The sequence below is a fragment of the Aythya ferina genome (genome assembly GCF_964211825.1).
Source record: "Aythya ferina genome assembly, chromosome: 6".
Lineage (NCBI taxonomy): Eukaryota > Metazoa > Chordata > Aves > Anseriformes > Anatidae > Aythya > Aythya ferina.
Window position 1 is genome coordinate 22,659,366 of NC_140303.1, and position 20,433 is coordinate 22,679,798.

The following is a 20,433-nucleotide window of genomic DNA, read 5'->3' on the forward strand; positions in this document are numbered from 1 at the left end:
GGAGTCCAGGAAGGCTGGGCGCTCTTCAAGAAGGAAATCTTAATGGCTCAGGAGCGGTCTGTCCCCACGTGCCCAAAGACGAGCCGGCGGGGAAGAAGACCGGTCTGGCTGGACAGAGAACTGTGGCTTGAGCTTAGCAGGAAAAAGAGAGTTTACAATCTTTGGAAAAGAGGGCAGGCCACTCAGGAGGACTATAAGGATGTTGCGAGGCAGTGCAGGGACAAAATTAGAAAGGCCAAAGCTCATCTGGAGCTCAATCTGGCTACTGCCGTCAAAGAGAACAAAAAATGTCTTTACAAATACATTAATGCAAAACAGAGGACTGAGGAGAACCTCCAGCCTTTGCTGGATGTGGGGGGGAACTTAGTTACAAAAGATGAGGAAAAGGCAGAGGTGCTTAATGCCTTCTTTGCCTCAGTCTTTAGTGGCAAAACCAGTTGCTCTCTGGATACCCAGTACCCTGAACCAGTGGAAGGGGATGAGGAGCAGAATGTGGCCCTCACTATCCATGAAGAAATGGTTGGTGACCTCCTATGGCACTTGGATGTACGGAAGTCAATGGGGCCAGATGGGATCCACCCGAGGATACTAAGAGAACTGGCAGAGGAGCTGGCCAAGCCGCTTACCATCATTTATCAACAGTCCTGGCTATTGGGGGAGGTCCCAGTTGACTGGCGGCTAGCAAATGTGATGCCCTTCTACAAGAAGGGCTGGAGGGCAGACCAGGGAAACTATAGGCCTGTCAGTTTGACCTCAGTGCCAGGGAAACTCATGGAGCAGATTATCTTGAGTGTCATCACATGGCACTTACAGAGCAACCAGGTGATCAGGCCCAGTCAGCATGGGTTTATGAAAGGCAAGTCCTGCTTGATGAACCTGATCTCCTTCTGTGACAAAGTGACGCGCTTGGTGGATGAGGGAAAGGCTGTGGTTGTGGTCTACCTTGACTTCAACAAGGCTTTTGACACCGTTTCCCACAGTGTTCTCCTCAAGAAACTGTCTGCTTGTGGCTTGGACTGGTGTATGCTTCATTGGGTTAAAAACTGGCTGGATAACCAGACCCAAAGAGCCGTGGTGAATGGAGTCAAATCCAGCTGGAGGCCGGTCACTAGTGGCGTTCCCCAGGGCTCGGTACTGGGGCTGGTCCTCTTTAATATCTTTACCAATGATCTGGATGAGGGGATCGAGTACACCCTCAGTGAGTTCACAGATGACACCAAGTTAGGTGTGTGTGTCGACCTGCTCGAGGGTAGGAAGACTCTGCAGGAGGATCTGGATAGGCTGGACGGATGGGCTGAGGTCAACTGTATGAAGTTCAACAAGGCCAAGTGCCGGGTCCTGCACCTGGGGCGCAATAACCCCAAGTAGAGCTACAGGCTAGGGGATGAGTGGTTGGAAAGCTGCAAGGCAAAGAAGGACCTGGGAGCATTGGTGGATAGTCAGCTGAATATGAGCTCAGGTGGCCAAGAAGGCCAACGGCATCCTGGCTTGCATAAGAAGCAGTGTGGCCAGCAGATCTAGGGAAGTGATTGTCCCCCTGTACTCGGCTCTGGTGAGGCTGCACCTCGAGTACTGTGTTCAGTTTTTGGCCCCTTGCTACAAGAAGGACATGGAGGTGCTTGAAAGCGTCCAGAGAAGGGTGATGAAGCTGGTGAGGGGTCTGGAGAACAAGTCCTACGAGGAGTGGCTGAGGGAGCTGGGATTCTTCAGCCTGGAGAAGAGGAGGCTCAGGGGCGACCTTATCGCTCTTTATAAGTACATTAAAGGAGGCTGTAGAGAGGTGGGGGTTGGTCTATTCTCCCACGTGCCTGGTGATAGGACAAGGGGGAATGGGCTAAAATTGTGCCAGGGGTGTTTTAGGTTGGATATTAGGAAGAAATTCTTTACTGAGAGGGTTGTGAGGCATTGGAATGGGCTGCCCAGGGAAGTGGTGGAGTCACCATCCCTGGAGGTGATGAACTGCATTCAGCTCTTTTGCATGCAATTGCAATCACTGAAATTAAAAAAATAAATAAATTTACTGCTATTTTTCTTTTTTAAACTCAAATCCACCTAGGCTTTTGTCACATTTACAAGTCATGTGGTATAAACCTCAGAAACAGGCACTATAGCATTCTTAAAAGATTGTGGAATTTTAAAGCATTTGATCATTCACATATGTTTTAGACGTTGCATTAAATATAAATATAATAATATTAATAATAAAATATAAAATAAATTAAATAATTGCTTTGACAGGCAATAGCAGCAGCTGCAGCAGAGATGACAGAATTAAGTGGTGAAAGTGGGATTGGTGGACCTTCAGATAGTTCTTCAGAAGCATCCAAGCTTAGTTCAAAAAGTGCCAAAGAAAGGAGAAATAGAAGGAAGAAAAGGAGGCAAAGGGAACTCTCTGGAGAAGAGGATAACACAAAAGAGGGAAAGCTTTCAAAATCTGAATCAGATGGCAGTATCAGAAGAAAAGGTTTCCGTTTTTCTTTTGATGGGAACAAACTTGCTTATGGGACACAGCTCACATCACCCCACCAGGTACTGTGATTAGTGCAGTTTATGTTGTTGGGATTTATGATGACTGTAATATGCAGCAAACTTTGCTGTAACTTTGTAAAGTAATACAACATAGGAAAAATAATTTGCATTACTTTAATTACCAACTATATCAAACGAGTTTGGGTGTTACTTTCTTGTTTGGGATCTGGTGAGTCTCGACATGGTGCACAGCAGTAGTGCATTTGCATAGTTCAACTGAAGTAGAAATTCATTTTTAATTCATAAAAGGAAAATTTAAGTGTGATGCATCAGCATAGAAGACTAAGTATGAAACAATGTAATTTGACATTATGAATTCTAATGATCCATGTAGACTATGCATTAAGCCTTTATTTCCTCTATAATACAGGGATGGAAACTGCTACAGCCTCATGCATGTTCAGATTTTGTTCTCTGATAATTGTTTTAAGTGTACTGTAAATTTACCCATTCAGATGATCCTCATCTCTCATGTGCCTGAAGTCTATCTAAGGCACTGTATTAAGAGTAAAGCTGAAAGATTTTGGGGGAATATATATATAATAAATAAATAAATAAATATATATATACATATATATAATAGATACATATATAAAATAGGTATGGATGCTGTATATTTAATATCTTCAGCTGGTGACTTTTTTTATTTCCTTTACAGTCTTTACTAAGTGTTCGTGGCTCCCTGTTTTCTCCCAGACGTAGTAGCAGAACAAGTCTTTTCAGTTTTAGAGATCATGGAAGAGAGATAGGATCTGAAAATGACTTTGCTGATGATGAGCACAGCACATTTGAGGATAATGGAAGCAGAAGAGGTTCTCTTTTTGTGCCGCTCAGACACAGTGAACGACGCAGTAGTAACATTAGCCAGGCCAGCAGATCGTCAAGAAGGCCGACACTTTTTCCGTTGAATGGAAAGATGCATAGCACTGTGGATTGCAATGGAGTGGTTTCCTTAGTGGATGGACCACCGTGTCTCTTGTCACCTACAGGTCAGCTTCTGCCAGAGGTGATAATAGACAAACCAACAACTGATGACAATGTAAGAAAGTTTTTAATTACTCCAGATTTCAGGATTAGAGATCAAGGCTGATCTGTAAAAGTTACTTTCAGAAAATAATTGCTATTGCAGAAACTTCATAGCATAAATCACATCTTATATTATGATTGAACTTGTTTGGAATTTAAGTGTTGGTAAAGAAAGCATGGGACTAGGAATGAGAAAAAATCATGCTTCCAATAAATTCACAGTGAATCCAGAGAAAAATTCATGCTTCCACTGAGAAGTATCAATTTGTTTCTTTGGCCATGGCCTCCTCCAAAATTTCCTTACATCTAGTAAGAAGTTAATAGTAAACTATAATGCAAAGATATTCTGGAAATTAAATATCAAGACTTAGTACTTTATAAGGTATTTTATAAGGTGCTTAACAGTATTCAAAAGTATAACCTGAAAATACCTGAAAATACACATTTTCTTTAAACAAACAAACAAAAAAGGTGGAAAAAATTATAATGTCATAGCACGAATATGAACCTGTGTATGTTATGAATTCATTGAAAGTGAAGAGTCTTTTTGATGCCTGTTCTGTCAGCGTTTCTAAAGGTGAATTATATTTATCTCCCTCCCTTCCCCCCCCCCTTTTTTTTATAGAGCACTACTACAGAAATTGATATAAAAAAGAGACGTCCAAGTTCATATCAAATACCAATGGATTTGCTGGAGGATCCCAATTTAAGAGAGAGAGCTATGAGTATAGCTGGCATTATCACAAATACAATGGAAGGTGTGTTACAACTACAGATTAATGAACTTTCTTGAGATAGTCATAGGTATTGTATCACATGAAAATACAGAAGACTAAAAATAAGTAGTTACTGCAAATGCATAAAATGAATGGTAGGACGAAATGAAAACAGAAAAGAAGGAGTCTGATAAACAGGCTAAACTAAAATAATAATAATAATAATAAAAAAAAAACAACAACAACAAAATACAAATTTATAATAAAACAGATAAAATGTATGTGTTCTATATTACTTATTCATATTGGAAGAAGTGCCTTGCGGTAAGTCTTCCAGTAACCTATACTGTAAGAATGTAACATAAAATTAAAAGCCAGGCCTTAGTTAATAGGAAGAAGGAAATTTGTAGTGGTAATTTCTTTTGTAGTAGTGAAACTATTATTGAAATTAATGAAAAAGCTTGAATAGTTTTTTTTTTTTTTTTTAACTGTTTTTGCTGAAATTAATCATATTTTTATTGCAAATCAATAGTTAGAAATTTGAGGGGTCTGTGAAGTTGGAAGTTTTTCTGTGGAAAGTGTCCTTAAATTTAAATAAGGTGTTTTTGAAAACAAGGTTGTGTGATAAGTAGACAACTTTTTTCAGTTATTAGCTGAAAACCTGTATTGATTTTCTTCTAGTCTTCTGAAACTATTTCATTCAGCAACTGTAATTTCTAAGAAGGTTCCTCCAAACATCCTTAATGGTTCCAGGAATATAAACGTGAAAAAGCAGACTAAACAAAAATGTCGCTTTCTTCACAACTTGCTTACTCTGCATTTCTTTTTTTTTTCCCCTCAGAACTTGAAGAATCCAGGCAAAAATGTCCACCCTGCTGGTATAAGTTTGCCCACACTTTCTTGATTTGGAATTGTTGGGAGCCTTGGTTAAAAGTGAAGAGTATAGTTTCATTTATTGTAATGGATCCACTTGTTGATCTTGCTATCACTGTTTGCATAATTTTAAACACATTGTTTATGGCCATGGAACATTATCCAATGACTGACGCTTTTAACAATACACTTAAAATAGGAAATCAGGTAAGTCCACCAAATGATTTAATTTGATGCAGTCTGAAAATTGTTTCTCTTTGAAATATAATTACTTTTGTTTTTATTATTTTTATCATCATCCCATAATGTTCAAGGTTCCATCCAACATGTTAAAGGTTTATTTTTACTAAACATAGTCTAAAAATAACATTTGAGGTATGTTGTATTGAAGCGTATGATTTTCCACATTGACATTTCTGCAAATAGAGTTTTCAATGACCAGAGTTTGGATGACAGAAAATCAAAAGAGAAATCTGACTTGATTTTGTTTAGTATTGCAAGAAAAGTAGGCGCCAAATTAGATACTTTATACTGTAAGTATCACTAAAAGCACCAAAGCACCAGATGTTGGATATTGTTATGGATTAATATTTTGCACTGTTTTTGTTGTTGTTGCTTGTTTGTTTGTTTTTGTTTTGCTTTTTTGTTTTGTTTAGTTGTAATTTTGTTCAGAGTGTTGCTTCAACTGGTCCATAATAATTTGGAAAGCAAAGAACTTGTGACTTATACCAAGAGTGTTGATACAGTTGTTTTCCCTGTGAGATAGTTTTGTATCCTGCCTGTAGGTGGTTTGGTTTATTTCTTTGCTTGTTTTTATAATGGCAATACTACAGATCATCTGCTATACTTCTCACTTATGCTCATTTTAAGTGGAATTTCTGGTGACTGTGGTGTAATTCAGTTATTACAATAAATGAAATTCCAGTATATATTGGGAATACATTTGGCTTAAGTGCAGAGATGTTAATGTGTCAACATTGGAATTGTATCTTGATATTTTTAGCCAATACAGAGATAGTTCAATTGTTTACATGGCGTAAGAGATCATTGTGGAAGATAATCATGTCATACTGCCATCTTAAAAAAGATTCAGGGTGTATTTTAGGAGAACAGTATTTGTGTAGTTTCAGCAGTTGATTTCTTGCTTTTTGAACTCTTTGAAAGATTGACAGATATTCTTGATTTTTGTAATAAGCTTGCTTATATTTCTAGTTAAACATGGTTTTGCAGTTCTGTAGGTGCTGGTGGGCATACATTTACAGTAAATACAATGAATTTACTCCCTTTTCAGAAGTGCTGTTTGCCTTCTGCTTCTGTCAGAGGCTGAAAGGTTTTGCTTCAAACATGAGCCTTGACAGAATTGGCCTTTTTTTTGCAGCTAGCGAGAAAAGACGTGCTAATTTTACTGTGAGCTCTCCTGAAGGGTAAATAGCACATCACTCTCCACCTTATGACCAATTCATATTTTTTCCACACGTTAGCTAAAGCAGCTTCCATTGTGGCAAGAGAGACTTTATTATCTTGCTGGGGAATGTTCTTTTAATTAAATGTGGCAGATGTGGGAAGCAAACATGAGGCCCGTTAGGTATAGATTGTTCTTCATGAGTCACTAAATGCATCATGGGTTTAACTAAACGTTAATAGAGTTACTCTACAGCTCCTTTTGATTTTGCCACTTCTCTGTGATGTTCAACCTGTGATGATTTTTCTTATTGACATCCTGCTGTAAGAAGGTTGTTGCTATTAAGTCATTTTTGGTCTTCTGGTTTAACTCATACTCATCTATTAAGTAACAATAAACATTCTTCTTTTAGGTTTTTACTGGAATTTTTGCAGCAGAAATGGTTCTCAAGATAATTGCCATGGATCCTTTTTATTATTTCCAAGTTGGCTGGAATATTTTTGATAGCTTTATAGTGACCCTTAGTTTGGTGGAGCTTTTTCTGTCAAATGTGGATGGATTATCTGTTCTACGATCATTCAGATTGGTAAATAAATTAATGATTATAATTATGTATGGAATTCGGAATTTTAATTGTACCCATGTAAATAGACACAGTATTTTTATACTCATATATTTAATATTACATTAATACTATATTTTTTTCTGAACTGTCACAGGATATCTCTGCAAACAGGTTTTACAAAATTATTTGTGTTATCATGGAATAATGTGTTCCATTTTATGGTTCAGAAGAAGCTAAGTGCTTGTCAAGGGAAAGAACTGTGATACTGTTCTAATTGTATTAACACAAATGGGTAACAGCACAGTGAGTGTACAATTTACTTAGTGCATACTGAGAGAAGATGTAAATAAATAAAACATTTGTAGTCTTCTGTCTCCTCCAATGTGGAAGTTGTCAAAAGTTTATTCTTTTTTAAAAAATTGTTCTTTTAAAATGCAGGATTTATAAATTTCATAAATTAATTTTAACAGATCGTTTTTCCTCTTGGCAAAAAAATGCTTTATTTTAATAGAAAAGTAAAAAGAGAAATTAAATTAGAAACATATTTCCCATGTTTTGCATGTATTCAAAAACAAAATATGTTTTTATATAGGTTTTATTTTGGGTGGAAAGAGTGAGAATTATACGTTTTTCCTTCATAAGTTGAAAGGTTTGACTTAGGGCTTATGTTTGGTTTTTATTTCCAGGCTGTAGGTCTGGTCCTTTTTCTGTTTGCTGGAGACAACATACTTTTTAAGATGCATCCTTCAAGGTTTCAGAATTTTTTTTTTTTTATTTTTTTTATTTCAGCAGAATTCTGTTGCACCTTTTTTTTTTTTTTAACGCATTTCTGTACAAAATGGTTGAGATGTGTTCAGAATTCACTAGCTAAATAAATTCCACTAGTGTGCTGTTTCACTCGTGTAGAAGAGAATACAGATACGCTATACAAAAGATAAGGATAAAAAGGTCTAAAATTTATAAGCCTAAAAAGAGTGGATTTTATGAAACTCCTGTTTCTGTATAAGCTATGGATGTTGGAAACCTGTTGAAGGTTATTTAGTTTTTTATTTATTTTTTCCTTATTATTAAGAGACACAGGTCTGTAATCTGTTTATTTCTATAGCATTTTTATAACTACTTATAAATAATGTCTCTGTATTTTCATTTTTCAGCTTCGAGTTTTTAAATTGGCAAAATCTTGGCCAACTCTGAATATGCTGATAAAAATTATTGGCAACTCAGTGGGGGCTTTGGGGAATTTGACCCTGGTGCTGGCCATCATTGTGTTCATTTTTGCTGTGGTTGGGATGCAGCTGTTTGGGAAAAACTACAAAGAATGTGTCTGCAAGATCTCCACCGACTGTGTACTTCCACGCTGGCACATGAATGACTTTTTCCACTCTTTCTTGATTGTGTTCCGAGTGCTGTGTGGAGAATGGATAGAAACAATGTGGGACTGCATGCAGGTTGCAGGCCAACCTATGTGCCTTACTGTCTTCATGATGGTCATGGTGATTGGAAACCTAGTGGTATGTAGTCAGAATAATTTGAGAATTCATGTAGAGAAAGAATGGTAACAGAACCAGAAATTAAGTGGTTTATAGCGTTAAATGAGTTATTTAAATGTTTTGTATGACTTTCAATGTTATGAATATGGATTCTGAAATAGAGTTTTCTGCTCGTTAGATTTCTGGTCCTATGTAGAATCCTCAAAATTAACAAATGGCCTGTCACGATATGGAGTACAATTCAGAGAATATGGGTGAGAGGGAGAAGCTTCATGTGTTCAGATTTTTATGGACTAGTACTTGTTGCTTAGAGTAGGATGGGCCCCACAAATATTACGCTCCCAAAATGGGAGTTTGCTTTTTGCAGAAGAGGACTTTCTTCCTAAGCACACTTCCAATCACACATAACCATTTTTCTTTTTTTTTTTTTTTTTTTTTTCCTACTCTTTTCTGTCCAAATGACTGCTTTAAAATTCTTAGACTGAAGATAAAGCCATTTTAAACCTTGCTTGCTCCTAACATATTACACAGATAGGGTAAGGAAACTGGAATTGGAAGGCACTAGTTTTGCATTAAAACAGATGGAAATACTTCACATTTTCATCTCTTCAACTTTTTTCTTGCCACTTCTTAGGTGCTTTTTATAAACATCAGGAGTTGGACTCAATGATCCTTTTGGGTCCCTTCCAACTTTGGATATTCTATAATTCTATGATTTTAAAAGCAGTCTTTATTGCATCTTCTTTTTCTCTGAAAGTATCAGACCAGTTTGTACATTAACATGCAAAAATTTATTTTAAAATGTTTTATATTTATTAACTGAACAGCATTTGAGGCCTTCACTGCTCAGCCTTTTTCTCTGCTTTTCTCATTACACACAGAGTCTTTCCATGCAGTTCTAGATCTTTTCTTTAGGGAACTGTTGGTAGCAAAAGAGCTCTTGAATTAGCCATCCTGGTCTCATTCTTTAGTAATAACATTTCTAATAGGAATAAGCTGATTATCAAACCAGACATGCTACTAGTAGCACAGCCACTTTCTCCAGGATTTTCTGCAAATCTATTGTCTTATAATAAAAAAAAAAAAAAAAAAAGCAACATATCCTCCTCAAATAGCTTTGTAAACCACAAGAGAGAAATCTGTGGAAAGTACTATTGAACTCTGATTTTTTTACAGTATTCACTGTATTCTTATTTTATACCTTAGCTCTAGCAGATTTTTTTCATTTATTTATTTAGAGTAGACAGTCTCTACTCCATTTTCAGGGCTCTATTATCCAGTTGTCTTTCTGTATTCCCAATATGTAGTTTTTACCCTGTTTTCTTCAGAGGTGCCTAGAAGAGCCTGGTCTAAAGAATTTGAGCTGCTACTCTACAAGTTCCTTGGCTACTTCAATCTTAGTAACTTTTGAGCCATTGGTAAACTCTGGGTTTATATAACTGAAATTTATTCTACGTTTTGTCTTGCAGTGGGAAGAGGATGAGAGCTAAGTAAGATTTGGGGAAGGGGTTGCTTCATGTGTTTTAAGTCACATACAGCAAAATACTTATGTGGGTTTGGACCAGCCTTTAAGAAAGCTCTTTCTGGACAGATCAGCTATGCCTTACTGCAGAGGGCTTCTCTGTGCAAGAGAAGTTAAACATTTTGGATCTGTGCAGTTGGTACCAAAGATACTAATTTCTAGCCTTAATACCCTTCCACAAACATGAGCAGAAGTGGAATTTACAAGTGTCTTTGTAGTCATACAGCAACGTAAAACCACAAAAAGCAACTGCATTGGGTATTGTTGTGTTTACGTTGCATTTACATGTTATTTACTGTTTAATTTCCAGAATCATATACAGCAGAGGAGAGCATTTCTAAGCTGTTCATAATAGGTGATAGAAGAAACATGTCAATGAAAAATTGAGAAAACCCAGCTCTATTATCTTTGTTTTTAGGTGTTGAACCTTTTTCTGGCCTTGCTGCTGAGTTCATTTAGTTCAGACAGCCTTTCTCCTACAGAGGATGATAACGAAATGAATAATTTACAGATTGCTGTTGCAAGAATTCAGAAGGGAATAGATTATGTGAAGAAAAAAGCAGGTGAATGTGTCCAAAAATCTTGTTGGGGAAAACAAAGAGTTGTAAATGAAAGAACAGCAACAGATCAGTTGAATGATGAGAGACACCATTGCATTTCCAACTGTACCATTGCTGAAATAAGGATAGATACAACTTACCACAGAAATGAGAATGGAACAGCCGGTGTTGTAGGTAGCAGTGATTATCCACCATTCATAAACAACCCAAGCCTTACTGTTACGGTACCAATAGCTGTTGGAGAATCTGATTTTGAACATCTAAATACAGAAGAGTTTAGCAGTGACTCAGATTTGGAGGAAAGTAAGGAGGTAAGATTTAAATTGTTTACATTTTGTATGAATGAATTGTTTTGATCTTCTGACGTATAACACTTGTATTCTTTCATAGTATGGCTCTTCCTGCTTAGAAATAGAAAGTGATTACAATTTGAAATTGTTAGACTAGACTGAAAGTGAATAAATTGTGATGAATTGGGAAAAGCGTAGCTAAAGAGAGTAGGAAATCCAAGCAGAATTATATAAAGACATATAAAACAATTTATAAAAGTGTTTTGAAAAGCAAGGTTTTCTAAATTTTTCAGGTGGATAGATAAACTGATACATATGTTTAATTAAATAGACAAAAGGCGTATTGCCTTAGTACATTATCATCATAATATTTACATGAAGTGAGGATGAAAGTAAACTGCTATTAAAAAAAAAAAAAAAAGGATATCTTAAAATAATAATGCCCTTCGTATCTGATTTTTAAAGCTTGCTGAGTTCAGAATTATTAGTATAGGATAAGCTAACAAGGTACTAACTCAGGCTAATCAGAGCAGTAAATTTTCCAGTTCTAAAGTTAGAATGATTAGGAAAAGCCAAGGAAACAATGGCAGTATTATAAGGTGAATTTACCAAATAAACAGGATGAGAAAAAATACAATGTTTACTTCTTGTTTATGGGGGTTTTGAACAAGATGATTTTGCCTTATTCTTTCTTTCCAAATTTTAGAAATAAGCTTGTTGTAGCAAAGTGTAATTACATTAAATTTGAAAGGTGTAATAAGTTGACTCTTTAAGTGTTTCTTTTATTGTACAATGAAGTATTTAATAATATTAGACTTGTTTGCTGTCTGAACAACTCGTTTCCTGACACTTGATGTCCTCCATCTGCTTTTTGGAGGTTGTACTTCTTTGTGTGTTACGTTAACCTTTCAGCTGAGAAGATCTTAGATTAACAAAAGACCTCCTCAGAGTGAAACAGAAAATATTTAAAGCTGCTGAACAGCAGCTATATCTTTTGCTTACTATTAATGTGAATAAAGGATACTGGCCTTAGTGTGTTTAAATCTTGGTTTTGCGGAATATCTGATGATATTGATGGTAATTTTTTCCTGGTTGGATAACTGTTAAATCTACACCTTGCCTGGAAATTATGCAGAAATTGAAGATACCTGGTTCTGCACTATTCTATATTTAAGAATTGGGTAACAACGTCTGTTACAATCCATAATGTACCTTAAATTATTGATATTGCTTACCCAGAAGTTTTCATGTTTGACCCAGTAAATTGATTTTGTTTTGCCATATGGCTTCTTTCTGAAAGCACATCCTAGATACACGTTCAGCATGTAGGGAAGACTAGAAATAACCTTGAAAATAAATTGCAAGGAAAAATATATCTCTGTTAATTACTAGTATTTAAAGGACACTTAAAGCTCAAATATACATGCTGTAGGTGTAGCTTTCTTTCTCTTTCTTTCTTTCCTTTTTTTTTTCCTTTAAATTTCAGGCCCAAGTCCAATACACATCTGTGATCTTCAGATATTATTCTAGTTTTACCTCTTTTAATATGTCCTTAGATAAGCTTGAAGCACTAATCAATAACAATAAATGCTATGTTTTGCCAATGTGTAACATATCTTGAAAACACATATTTAAATAAGTAGGAATCCATACTTCTTCTGTATCCAGTACTCAAAAAAAAAAAAAAAAAAAAAAAAAGGTACCATGTTTTAACTTCATTGCGTACCATTCTTACTTCTCACAGGAGTAAAATCAAGCTGGATCATTCAAGAACGCAGCTCTGGTGCTTTTTAACCAAGCAGAGCAACGTGTCAGCATGTTTAAACAGGTTACCTAAACAAGTCATGCATATATGATCACTTTTGAGATTGACTGGCCTGCATGCTACTCAGCTACAATATATTTTTCCCCATCCATTGCAATGTAGTGGAAACATGCACAGCCACTGAGTCCCATGACTCATATCACAGCATGGTTGGGGGCAACCCCAACGTGTTCCTCTGTCCTTGTTACATCTTTGGTATTTTCTATACTACTGTGGCATACGCTGCATGCTTTGTAGGCTTTAGTTACTGTTAACTGAATTAAATGTCAAGACTGTTCAAGGTTTAAAGAGATTAACAGCCTATAACTTTATGAAAGTGCAAAGGTAATTTTCCCTTTTTTCTGTTCATCTGTTGAACCATGTTTTTAGCTGTCATGTAATTACAAACCTTTTCTGATCATATTCATTTGCCCATTGCCTATTGATCTTTATTATTACAGTTTTGTGTATGCTGAAATGCTTATATCTTTTAACATAAATCGTTTCATGTCTATTCACAATGTTTTTATCATTTACACTGCAGTTTTCTCATGTAAGAGAAGCTAAAATAATAGGATGAAAGACACTCCCGGGAACAATCAAACAAGCTTCTTTATGCATATGTATAGTCCTTTTGAATTTAGATATACTAATTTAGTTTTACTCATGAAGTTTGCATGTGTCTAAAATTGGAAGTTAATAACACATCAGTTTAGCTCTTTGTCAATAATAGTTGTTTTTTTGTGAATTTAGTCCATTTGTTTGGGTGTTTTTTGTTGTTTTTTTTTGTTTTGTTTTTTTTTTTGAAAGACAAAACATTTTAAGCAGAAAATCTGTGTAGCATTTAGGTGTCTAAACAAATCTGTGTATTTTAAAATAATTTAAAATGAGGAAGATAAGCAAAAAAAAATGAAAGGAAAAATAAGAATAAGGCTAAAATGAAGGCATTTATTAAAAAGACAAAATAACAACTAGTACCTTCCCAAATCTCTAAACTAAGGAACTCTAAAACTACCAACTTATGTATTTCCTGTTCTTCATTTTCTCTCCTGAATAGGCAGGCAGTTCCACTTGCCATTTAGGAATCATTGAGGTATTCCTTTTCCAAATACATTTTTTCATGTGTTTTTGTTGTGGGATCCTGCATTATCTCTCATGTACTCTTTTGTACTATATTATTTACTACAAGTATTTCAGGTCTCAATTTTGTGACCAAGGAACCTGTAAGCTGTTCAGAAAGATGATCAGTCTTCCTACTGATATTTCAAACCATTTTAGAAAAGTGGGAGAGAGTAGACCATGGTAGTATTCTATCTTACAGGTGCTAAGTATGGGACAATGATTTTGTTTTGATGGATATTATTCATGTGACTCTGCTTCTGTTTCAATCTCCTACTGCCATGAATCTGGACAGGTTCAGAACAATGTGTAAAATAGCAATCCAAAGATTCAGAATGTTTTAACTCACAAATACTTGAATTTTCATTTGGCTCTTGCATCATCTTACTACTGCTTTACTTGGGTAATACTATGATAATTTATTTAAAAAAAAATTGATGTTGGACTAGATGATCTTGAATGTCTTTTCCAACCTAGATGATTCTGTGCGTGTCAGGTTTTTTTTCCCTATTACATAGAGGTGGGGAGAGTGGTTTTGATTTTATGTTGGCGAAAAAAAAAAAAAAAAGTATATGGGGATTACTCTTCGAATAATAATTTGCGAGCCTTATTTAGAAATATTTATTTTCTTCATTAAAAATACTCCAATATAAATAAAAATGATTGTTTATTGTTGTTATACTTTACTGTGTTAATATATTGTGTGATCATTATATTATAATGATTATATATTCTATTTTTATTATTAATATAAATGAAAAGACCCCAATAAACCTAATTTTACTGGTTGTGCTTACACTAAAGTTCTATACTCGGGGGGCAGTCAGGCTGAGACTAAATGGAAAAATAAGATTTGAAGACATATTTCATGCTGAAAATAGAACCCATTAAGCAGGGAAATAACTGATGGAATGTAAGTGATGTGTAACAGAGATGTGCTAAGAGTTTCTATTGTATTTCTACCTAGTAGTTGGGTTCTCTTATCTAGGAGACTCCTGAAACATATTCACCAAAGGACTGTTACTAATAGTTGCCTTTTGCTTTGCACTCTTAGAGAATTATGCTCATTGTTTTGTCCTCCTTATTTTAAGCAACACTGATAATTTATTTCCTAGCTTCTTTCTACTTTTTTTTTTTTTTTTTTAAACATGATAATTTTTCCCTTTTATATCAAATATTTACAGTTGTGTTGGTAGTATATATTCTCTTTGATTTGGAAATTGGGAACTGTATCAGATTTTCCTTTACTATTTGATTATCAAAATGTGAACTATAAGTTGATGCACAATAGTCAGCAGCATGTGAATGATCAGTGAACTACTCTTTATTCACTCTTGTTATGGAGTTTTCTGTAAATTCATCATCTGCAATTTTGCACGCTTTCATTTATTGTATGGAAGATGATGCTCACTACAGTTTGACACTTTAATTACCTCAAGCAATCCTAAGTGGCTTCAGTGGAACTATTTGCTGTAGTAAAATTATTCTTTTAAGTATAAGTGTGCCATTGTTCCTTCAGAAAAAGAAAACATGAGCTCCAAATTTTGACCTTATACCAGTACTACAGATATTTGTATTGAAAAAGTTAACATATTCAAAATCTGAGTTATTTTCACTGCCAGTGCTAATACTTTCATCTTTAAAAAATATATTAATGAGGGATATATATTAAAGAGCAAAAATATTTTAGGTGCTGATTTGCAAACCTAATCAGCTTTTGAATATGTGAGTTGATCCATTCAATCCAGTGCTTAGTGCATATAAAACGAGGCCTTCTTACCTTAGTTTGGTAAACTTTGAAGAGCAACCAAATGCTCTGGAACATGAAGGGAATTTTTCCTAAAACTCCTGCTACTGGAGTGGTTCACAAAAACAGTTGAATCTCTGCAAACATCATGTGTGGCTGAGAAACTACCTGAATGTTTAAATTGGTCAGAACAAGAAACTTTTCTATACATACTGATTTTTAGTGTCAGAGTTTTTTGTTGTTGTTGTTTGATACTTTTTATCTTAATGTGAGTGAAAAATGTTGGCATAAAATATGAAAAAGACAACTGTTGTTTATCCTTCAAGCCCAGGATTATATCCTACAGTGCCCCTAGAAGAAAGAGGGAACCAGACCAGCTGTTCTTGATATCAAAACAGTTCAGAACTTCCAGTTTGAAGTCTCTAGAGTAAGAGTCTCTAGACTCTATAGAGTCAAGAAAATTGTATTCTTAAACTAAAAAAATAAAAATCTCAATAATCTCTGATTAATCTCTGATTATTCTACCATGGAATAAATGAGATATGTAACTTCATGTTTTAAACTCATTGATTCTTTGCAGTTTCTTCTGTATTTACAGTTCTTCTTTTACTGTTGTTAGTACTTAAATATATATTTTTTAGTTCAATTCATGTCTCCGCTCAAATGGTACACTAATCAGCTTACAATTTAGACAACCCAGGGCACTTTATGTTGTTCTTAATTTTCATTAACACCATGACACAAAATGTTCTAACTACTAATTATATATATTTATACATATATAATTATTTAGTTATGTTTTGTAATTCAATTCATTGTTTCAGTTTATCCACCACTGCTGCAGCATTTTTCAAAATATATGCTAAGTCGTGGAATGATGAAAGCAACATATTAATAAATTATGTGTATATGTAGAGCTATTCTCAGATTCAGTAGAATTTGTGCTTGGGAAAAGTGTTATTGTGAATATTGGTATTTTAAAATCAGCACTTCTAAAAATGATAATGACATGTTTACATTAAATATGAATAACTTTGAGGTTTTATTTCCTATTATGCTTCTAAAGTAGCTGCAAATTGGGCAATATCAAGTTGCCTTTTAATAAAAGTTAATGCAGAACACTGAATTACTTTTTCTTATTCAGTAGTCTCCACCCTCTTTCACAAACATAGCAAAGAAAAAAGTAGATTTTTATTTCATACTTCAAATAGATTTGTCCTCCATCATTTCAAAAATGAGGTGTAAATATTGTGAATAGTTTCATGGGATAGTGCCCGCAACTTGTCTTGTTTCATTTTAAATATCTCTTTAAGTATCTTTTAATCATGCAAGTCTAGCTAAATTCATGAAAATTCATGAAAAAACATGGTTAATTCTACAAAATTGAGGCTGTTTTACAAAGTGTGCTTACATCATTCCCTACATCCCTACAGACATTTAGTTGTGTTTCAGTTAATCCATTACTGACATTATGTACTTTTCTAATAATAAGATCATAAATTGACAGAGAATGCTGTGACCTAAACTACTTTGACTTAGTTTGGTACTCATACTCAGATCAAGTGTACGGGACACCATGGTCTTCCTTTAAAATCTCCAGAGTATGGATTTAGTGCAAGACACATTAAGATGACAAGATAAAAAATAAATTAAGGAATTTTCTTTTATTAGCATTTGTTTAGTAGTAATTTAAATTAATATCATTTTAACTATTTTAAAATAGATATCCTTATTCTCTGGGTGTTAACTGTACAGGTATGTGTACCAGAGTAACAGGTAGTTTCTGAATGCACAATGTAATACATATGTGCATTGACAAAAGAGAATGCGAATTAATGCCAGTTGAAATGTATTTATCATACTTTCTTCTTTTTTGAAAATTTTAATAGATACGAGAAAAACATAAATATTCATATGGTGGTGATAATTATATGCTAATACATTGGCGTATTTATTATCAATGAATAATAGTGTGTTAATACAATTAGCATATTAATAAAATTGGCATATTAATATATTAGCATAATTAATTTCATAAATGTGTTCAGATTTGAATATGAGTTTGAACATTTCCATAACAGGATTCTGTATCAATCCTGTTTTTTTTACTTTAGCACTTTGTAATCTAGATGATGATAATGATCTTAAAACCAAAAGTAAATAAATGTATTATCTGTGTTCAATGGTAACCGAATTTTATTGTCAATTTTTGTCATATGCAAAAAGTAGTTGGCTTGCATCATTCTGACGTTTAAGATGCCAGTGAAAAAGAACTGATTTTTTTTCCCTTACTTTTACATTATGAAAAAATGTCACTTTATTAAAATCAGTCCATAAAATTCTGCTTCATTTTCTTCCTTGAACAGTTTATCCTGCTTGGTCACAGTGTAACATACTACTGTGAAGGATTTACTGTCTTAAGATTGAGAAGACTGATATGATGAAAGTAGTTACCAAGATAAACGAACTTAAAACATACTGTATAACTCATATTGGTTTAAAATGTAACAATGGAGATGTATTTTAGGAAAACAGTAGAACACAAAATAAATGTATCAAAAAATCTACTTGGTAGTAGTTAGCTTCAAGGAATGCTAACATAATAGTGTAATTGGACCAGGAATTCTGAAATTCAGTGAAAGATTACATGATACACCTTGCAATCTATAGGTAGAAAGTTGGATGATTTATGCACATTTCAACAGCATTGACTGCTATATGTGGATGCTTGTATGTGACAAATATTGTTCTTACTGTTACTTGTACACTGTGTTGCATGCTTAATGTTAATTACAGTTCCAAAATGTCAACATTATTAGAGTATAACTGCTACTGTGGAATTTTATTTTCAGAAGCTAAATTTTTCCAGCTCATCTGAAGGCAGTACAGTTAATTTAGCTCTCTTTGGAGAAGAAAAAGCTGAGACTGAACCAGAAAAAGCATCAGAGCTACAGGCATGTTTTACAGAAGGTATGGAAATAAAATGTGGGGTTAGCAATTACATTTGAGTTGTTTGCAACAAGCATTCACAGTCCAAGGAAACTATTCTGTAATGCAGTCCCATATCTTTGTTTAAGTCTTAGGATATGATTAATTTTGCCCTTTTTAGATGGTTGTACTGAAGACAATAGAGCCATTTTTGTGATGCAAAATTAAATATGCGTTTGATTATTTATCGTGATGTAATTTTAAAAACTGATTCTTAGCAATCAGTATTCCTGCTGATTTAAATGCCAGTCTTGTTAGTGAAATCTGTGAGACCAAACTGTAAACCAGGTTCGCTCCACTTAATTTGAGCTACTTCACTGAGAAGCTTAAATCAGAGTCATGTGATTACCTGTGTTCCCTCCGTAGTGCTAGAAAGTAATCCAGTGGACGATTCACATCTTGGAAAGGCTGACTCAGACAACAGACTTTTTATCTTGACGTTCCACTAATGACTGGGGGCAGGAAGCTATGTGCATAATATAATACACTTGTATGTGCATAAACATAATGAGGGACACAACAGGTGAATCAAATTAAATGGGTTGAATGAGATCCTACATTTTCATTCAAGTAAAGAAGTCTAATGGCATACTTAAATGTCCTTAGAAGATTGTTTGTTTCAGTTCTGCATAGCAATATCCTTTTATAGACTACTGAACTTTACTATACAGGAGCTTTTACCTTTTTTTTTTTTTTTTTTTGTGTGTGATATTACACGTTTTACCTTCCGTTTAAGTCATGATTAAAAGAAAGTCATTCAAAATAAAATATGTTCTACATTAATGCTCTTATCTTGTAATGCATCTTATCTTATAATGCTCTTATCATTTATTGGCTATACCTTTTGATGTAGTGTTATAAAGACATTTTTGACTTAGGCTAGAGCTTTTGTCCTTTGGAGTATTTATTTTAAAATAATGTTTTGGAACATGGGGCGATGTGCAGGCTCTTGATTAAAAATATTTATACTTCTCAAATACTTCTATGTTGTATTACAATTCTTTGTTATATTACATGCTATCTGTTATTTTCGGTGTAGAGTTATTTTTTTCAATATGTAGGCATTTTGAGGAGTTGAAGGTGAATTTATTTATTATTTATTATAAATAACAAAAACATCATGCTCTTCATCATGGTGGTAGTCTTATGTGAGCTGATGAAATTCAGTGTAACCTGTAGGACACAAACCTAACAACACTCATCGGAAAACTAGAATACTGCCTTTGGGACCCATTAAAATAATTTAAACATGGTTACTTTTCTATATGATCAATCATTTTTAAAGAAAGAAAAGCCAGGTAGTGAGGTTCATGTATTTCTTAGACTGTAGGCAGCGCAAATAAACTCTTGTGGTCCCATGATGTGGTAGAGAGCCCTCCAAGGTGAGGCTTATTTTGCGAATGGCTATCATGAATCTACCATGTGGAAAAGCTTCTCCACTATACTTAGAATATATTGCTCTCATCTACTCATGTTTTTCTGAGAAATTATGATGTGTTCTTCGAATTACCTTGAATTAGTGAAAATATAAATTATTTAAAGTATTATTAATGGAAAATAATATTTCAATATACGGTTTAAATAGTTATTGGAATTGAAAATGTACCTATAATATATCTTGTTAAAATACCTATACATCTTTTTTTTTTTCTTTGGACATTTATTTATACATTTTCATACGGTTTACATAACTTCCATGTTCCTGCTCAAGCAGGGATTTTCACTTTTGAAGAGAAAAGTCCAATCTATGGATATAAAAGTCAACTCTTACTAGGTTACCTTGGATGGGAATCTGGAAGTTA

At 34.3% G+C, this 20,433-nt stretch overlaps 1 protein-coding gene and 1 long non-coding RNA gene across 13 annotated transcripts in view; one reads left to right on the top strand and one right to left on the bottom strand.

Annotated features, from left to right (window-relative positions):
* The window catches only part of LOC311438630 (sodium channel protein type 3 subunit alpha-like), a 117,133-nt gene that overhangs the window by 81,117 nt on the left and 15,583 nt on the right, over nucleotides 1–20,433 (top strand). For 10 of the 11 annotated variants that reach the window (XM_084523224.1, XM_084523234.1, XM_084523225.1 and 7 more), the window contains 8 exons: nucleotides 2,239–2,529; nucleotides 3,188–3,568; nucleotides 4,181–4,313; nucleotides 5,113–5,351; nucleotides 6,959–7,132; nucleotides 8,266–8,622; nucleotides 10,542–10,994; nucleotides 18,496–18,613. In XM_084523224.1, the coding sequence (XP_084379350.1) occupies nucleotides 2,239–2,529; nucleotides 3,188–3,568; nucleotides 4,181–4,313; nucleotides 5,113–5,351; nucleotides 6,959–7,132; nucleotides 8,266–8,622; nucleotides 10,542–10,994; nucleotides 18,496–18,613 (2,146 nt within the window). The remainder of the gene's footprint in view (nucleotides 1–2,238; nucleotides 2,530–3,187; nucleotides 3,569–4,180; nucleotides 4,314–5,112; nucleotides 5,352–6,958; nucleotides 7,133–8,265; nucleotides 8,623–10,541; nucleotides 10,995–18,495; nucleotides 18,614–20,433) is intronic. The other variant, XM_084523226.1, reaches the window with a different exon arrangement.
* The window catches only part of LOC311438634, a 99,210-nt gene that overhangs the window by 34,862 nt on the left and 43,915 nt on the right, over nucleotides 1–20,433 (bottom strand). The gene's annotated exons all lie outside the window — the stretch shown is intronic.